Source organism: Epinephelus moara, unplaced genomic scaffold (genome assembly GCF_006386435.1).
Source record: "Epinephelus moara isolate mb unplaced genomic scaffold, YSFRI_EMoa_1.0 scaffold2233, whole genome shotgun sequence".
Taxonomy (NCBI): Eukaryota; Metazoa; Chordata; class Actinopteri; order Perciformes; family Serranidae; genus Epinephelus; species Epinephelus moara.
Window position 1 is genome coordinate 1 of NW_026079801.1, and position 5,000 is coordinate 5,000.

Below are 5,000 nucleotides of genomic sequence, written 5' to 3' on the forward strand. Positions count from 1 at the left end.
ATAAAATTGAATTGAATTGAATTGAATTAACATGTCCGTCCGTTCTGCAGTACGTTGTGGCCGGCATGCAGCGGTGCGACTCCTCGGTGCAGCGGCAAATAAACGGCACCTTGTCACCACAGAGAGTCGGTGTGTGAGCTGATCTGAGGATTCATAAACAGCTACTAAAGCTGTAGTCTGGTCGCCATGGTGACAGATTAGGGCTGATGTTTAACCACGCCCCCCTTTCTTTGTTCTGTGTGTCACCTCTCTCTGGACTGAATGTGATGATGTCATTTTGTGTCTATAGAGGCTCCTCCCCTCCAGAGGTGGTTCTCCCCCTCCCTGACTGGCCGCCTGCAATGCATCCTGGGAGTTTAGAGGAAGTGGGTCCACTGGTGGAAACTGTTTATGAGGTGAGATGAGTTCTGTTGATGACGAGACCAGAACGAGCCGCCCATGTTAACCTGTCAGACCTGTCACCAACCACACTGATCACATGGATCATACTGATCAATATGGTCGTACTGATAACTAATAACACTAATCATATTGGTCATATTGATCATGTTGGTGTGTAGCTGAGGAACCACGGTCCCAGCGCGGTCAATGCCCGGCTGACGGTGGACTACTTCTCCACCTGGCGACATCACTTCCTCCTCTACGTCTTCTCCAACGCCTCCGAAGACTCACTGACCTGCAGACCCCTGAACACATCACAGATCGACCCCTTCAAGGTTGGAACCTGTCTGTCTGTCTGTCTCTCTGTATCTGTCTGTCTGTGTGTCTGTGTGTGTGTGTGTCTGTGTGTCTGTCTGTCTGTGTGTCTGTCTGTGTGTGTGTGTGTCTGTCTGTCTGTCTGTGTGTCTGTCTGTCTGTCTGTCTGTGTGTCTGTCAGCAGGATAATCCTCATCAACAACAACTACACACAGCAGTGTCACAGTGACAGCAGGATGATCCTCCTCTGATCAAAGACCGTATAAACACTGTCACTGTTTCTGTTTACACCTCAGCACACAACAACAACAACAGTTACACAACGGCACACCTGTTCATCAGGTATTGATCAGTTATTGATCGGTGTACAGAGGTCAGTACAGGAGATCAGGAGTCAGTCTGTCACACACACACACACACACACACACACACACACACACACACACACACTCTCTCTCTCTCTCTCTCTCTCTTTCTCTCTCTCTCTTGTGTTGACTGTTCATGTTGCAGATTTTGGGGATTTTCTCGACCTTGAAATGAGGTGACAGAAATAATGAGACAGTTTGTTGGTGTGTGTGTGTGTGTGTGTGTGTGTGTGTGTGTGTGTTGTTTCAGAGTCTGAATATGAATATTTCTTATTTCTGTTGGAAATGTTTCTCACTGACGTCTGAGAGCCTGAGGGCAGCTCAGGGCTCAGTGTGTGTGTGTGTGTGTGTGTGTGTGTGTGTGTGTGTGTGNGTCTGTCTCTTTTTCTCTGACCTGTCTATCTCTTTCACTCTGACCTGTCTGTCTCTTTTTCTCTGACCTGTCTGTCTCTGTCTCTTTGACCTGTCTGTCTCTTTTTCTCTGACCTGTCTATCTCTTTCACTCTGACCTGTCTGTCTCTTTTTCTCTGACCTGTCTGTCTCTGTCTCTTTGACCTGTCTGTCTCTTTTTCTCTGACCTGTCTATCTCTTTCACTCTGACCTGTCTGTCTCTTTTTCTCTGACCTGTCTGTCTCTTTCTCTTTGACCTGTCTGTCTCTGACCTGTCTGTCTCTTTCTGTTTGACCTGTCTGTCTCTGTCTCTTTGTCTCTGACCTTTCTATCTCTTTTTCTCTGACCTGTCTGTCTCCTTCTCTCTGACCTGTCTGTCTCTTTGACCTGTCTGTCTCTTTCTCTCTGACCTGTCTGTCTCTGTCTCTGTCTCTGACCTGTCTGTCTCTGTCTCTTTCTCTCTGACCTGTCTGTCTCTGTCTCTTTGACCTGTCTCTGTCTCTGTCTGTTTGACCTGTCTGTCTGTGTCTCTCTGACCTGTCTGTCTCTGTCTGTGTCTCTCTGACCTGTCTGTCCCTGTCCTCAGCTGGTTGGTAACAGGTCCAGTGTGTCTGTAGTTTCTCAGTCGGTCCAGCAGGAGGAGACAAAGTCTCACAGTCCCACAGTCCATCTGGTAAATACACTGATACACTGATGCACTCTGTACTGTGACACATCACTCTGTTATACTGATGATGGTGATGATGGTGTGTGTGTGTGTGTGTGTGTGTAGAACTGCAGCAGCAGGGAGGCGGGGTGTGTCAGGTTTGTGTGTGATGTCACTGTGTTGGGGCGGGGCTTCAGCGCTGTCATTCGAATCTCAGCCCATTTGTGGATACACACACTCGCACAGGTACACGTTCACACACACACACACACACACACACACACACACACACATACACACACATACACACACAGGTGATGGTGATGATGATGATGATGAGGTGATGATGTCATCCTACTTATTCCTACAGACTCCCTACCTGAACTATGAGCTCACGTCCTCCGCCTCCTATGATGTCATCAACACATCATCCAAGGTCCAACCACTGCTGCTGCCAAGTGGACACACACAGGTACACACACACACACACACACACACACACACACACACAGGTACACACACACACACACACACACACACACACACACAGGTACACACACATACACACACACATTCTTAGAACCTAAAGTCTTACAAGACATGACCTGTGGTGACCTGCAGACTGTGTGTGTGTGTGTGTGTGTGTGTGTATGTAGACCCGCCTCAGCGTGTTGTGGCGTCCTCCTGATGGAGAGAACAACGTTCCTATTGGTTACATCGTCCTGTCAATCATCTGTGGACTCCTCCTGCTGGGCGTGCTCTGTTTCATCTTCTGGAAGGTAACAGTCAATCAATCAATACATCTATTGATCAGTTAGTCAGTCGCAATAGGAACATGATGTCACAATGATGTCATTCTAATGTCATATTGATCTCAGATATTATCTGTGTGTGTGTGTGTGTGTGTGTGTGTGTGTGTAGCTGGGTTTCTTTAAGCGTACTCGCCCACCCACTGATGATGATGATGATGATGAAGAGCAACGTCTGGCTGAGGAGTCACATGACTGAGTCACACACACACACACACACACACACACAGGTCACATGGTGGAGGTCAGAGGGGCGTCTCACTGATCTGCTGTATAAGTGATCAGGAGCACAGATCACTGACAGGATCAATAGTTCCTGATCGACTCAGTAATCAATAATCACATGTTTAATAATGTTCAATATCTTCATCATTTATCATCTGTTCACACACCAGATCACACATAATCAATATATTAATAATAATCACTCTGTTATCACTGTTTGTATTAAACTGATCAAATCAAACTAAAGTTCATTTTGATTATTTATGCATTTCTAAAATAAATGAATAATCACAAAAACATTGATCACATCTTTATAAATCATTCTGTTATTTTATTAATTGATTATCTGATAAATAAACTTAATGATTGAAATAATAATTGAAAAAAAGTCTGTTTAATTACAAAATCAGTGATTAAAATGGAATTTCAAAACATTTTGTCTTCAGTGTTTATTATTAATAATGTGTAAATAATTAGATGTGTCGATGAGAAGAGGAAACAGGAAGTGATTTCTCACACCGACAGACGGCGCTCACACTGATCCTATTAACACACACACACACACACACACACAGGTCATTTTGCATGTTTTTAGTTTTAACTTTATTAGTAAACTACAGTTTGATCAGACATGTAAACAAAGTTAACTTAGCATGCTAACGTTAGCTTTGTCAGCTAACATAAACACATAATTATCATTAGTGTTTAATTTACTGATTAAACACAGTGAACAGCTACGTTAGCATGAGGCTAACATAATGCTAAGGTAGATTTCATGAACATGAGAGTTCAGCTCTGATGATGTCACGGTCCTGATGGAGCTGATGTATTTTATAATATCTGATCATCACGGGCGAATCATGAGACAGTGGCCCCCCGGGGTCAGATATTTAAAGTCCCCACACACACACACACACACACACACACAGAATCTGCGGTGGTTTGACGTCTCTGTGATCTTGTCTTCTTGTAGTTGTTTGTGTCCCTGTGAGGTCTTTTTGTATCTCTTGTCTCTGACATGTGACATTTTGCATGTGAGGGCCCTGGGGCCACTGACACTAGGGGCCCCTGGACACTTGGGGCCCCTGGCTCTGACTTCATTGATCTGTCCATGATTATTTTTTCTAACTTTAGTTCTGATAAACAAAGACAGACAGGAAGGAGGTATGTCACCCTGATTACAGCCTATCAGGCTCTGTAACTCCACCCCCTAAAGTCTGATTGGACGACTCCAAGTCCCAGCACCTTTTGCAAAAGCATGTGATTGGTGGAGCTGGATGGAGGCGGCCCACAGCCTGTCAGACTCGGCTCAGGGTGATGAATCGTTAGACTCTGGAGGAGGGATGAGGAGGATTAGAGCAGATTACAGTTTGTAACAGCAGAGAAGAAGAAGAAGGAGAAGAAGAGGAGGAAGAGGAGGAGGAGAGAACTGGGACCGGGTCAGACACAGAGAATAACCTGGTACATACAGCACTAAACTGGACTAAACTGGACCGACCTGGACTAAAGTGGACTCAGTGGACTGAGCTGGGAGCTGACGGGGGGCTGTTGAGGTAGACTGAGCCAGGCTGAACTGGTCCTGCTGGTCCTTACTGGTCAAATCTGGTCTGGTAAGGGGAACAGGAAGTGGTCTTGATGGACGGTTTCCAGGCTTACGGGGCGGGGAAGGCAGGCGGAGCTTTTGACCCCCTGACCTTCATCAGACAGCCTCAGACCATCGTGAGGATCATCTGTTGGGTGAGTCTGAGGTGTGGTGATGATGTAGTGATGATGTCATAGTTCAGCAGAATCGCTGGTGAAACATTTTAAATTGATGTAAATCAATAAACACCTGTGAGGTCACACAGGTGAGCCCAGGTGTTCTGGATG

At 45.7% G+C, this 5,000-nt stretch overlaps 2 protein-coding genes across 3 annotated transcripts in view; both read left to right on the forward strand.

Moving 5' to 3' along the window:
* The first annotated feature begins 6 nt into the window (after window positions 1-6).
* LOC126387121 (integrin alpha-8-like) lies at window positions 7-3,565 on the forward strand. 2 transcript variants are annotated; one of them, XM_050039673.1, is made up of 7 exons: window positions 12-395; window positions 561-716; window positions 2,038-2,124; window positions 2,224-2,343; window positions 2,468-2,569; window positions 2,754-2,876; window positions 3,019-3,565. In XM_050039673.1, exons 1-7 carry the CDS (start codon window positions 207-209, stop codon window positions 3,103-3,105), a joined length of 864 nt encoding a protein of 287 aa, XP_049895630.1. In that variant the 5' UTR covers window positions 12-206; the 3' UTR covers window positions 3,106-3,565. The 2 variants fall into 2 exon arrangements, with proteins under 2 accessions (XP_049895632.1, XP_049895630.1); XM_050039675.1 differs by lacking the exon at window positions 2,224-2,343 and having other exon boundaries at window positions 7-395.
* A 605-nt stretch (window positions 3,566-4,170) lies between these two features.
* LOC126387122 (synaptogyrin-1-like) overlaps window positions 4,171-5,000 on the forward strand; it is a 3,773-nt gene continuing 2,943 nt past the window's right edge. The window contains exon 1 of the mRNA XM_050039676.1: window positions 4,171-4,868. Coding sequence (XP_049895633.1) covers window positions 4,767-4,868 — 102 coding nt within the window. The 5' untranslated portion in view covers window positions 4,171-4,766. The remainder of the gene's footprint in view (window positions 4,869-5,000) is intronic.

Bases quoted from the DNA above. Each gene is read 5' to 3' on its own strand.
- LOC126387121 (XM_050039673.1), top strand. From the start codon at position 207: ATGTTTAACCACGCCCCCCTTTCTTTGTTCTGTGTGTCACCTCTCTCT. The intron at 396-560 runs GTGAGATGAGTT...GTTGGTGTGTAG, and splicing joins TGGTGGAAACTGTTTATGAG to CTGAGGAACCACGGTCCCAG. The intron at 717-2,037 runs GTTGGAACCTGT...CCCTGTCCTCAG, and splicing joins CACAGATCGACCCCTTCAAG to CTGGTTGGTAACAGGTCCAG.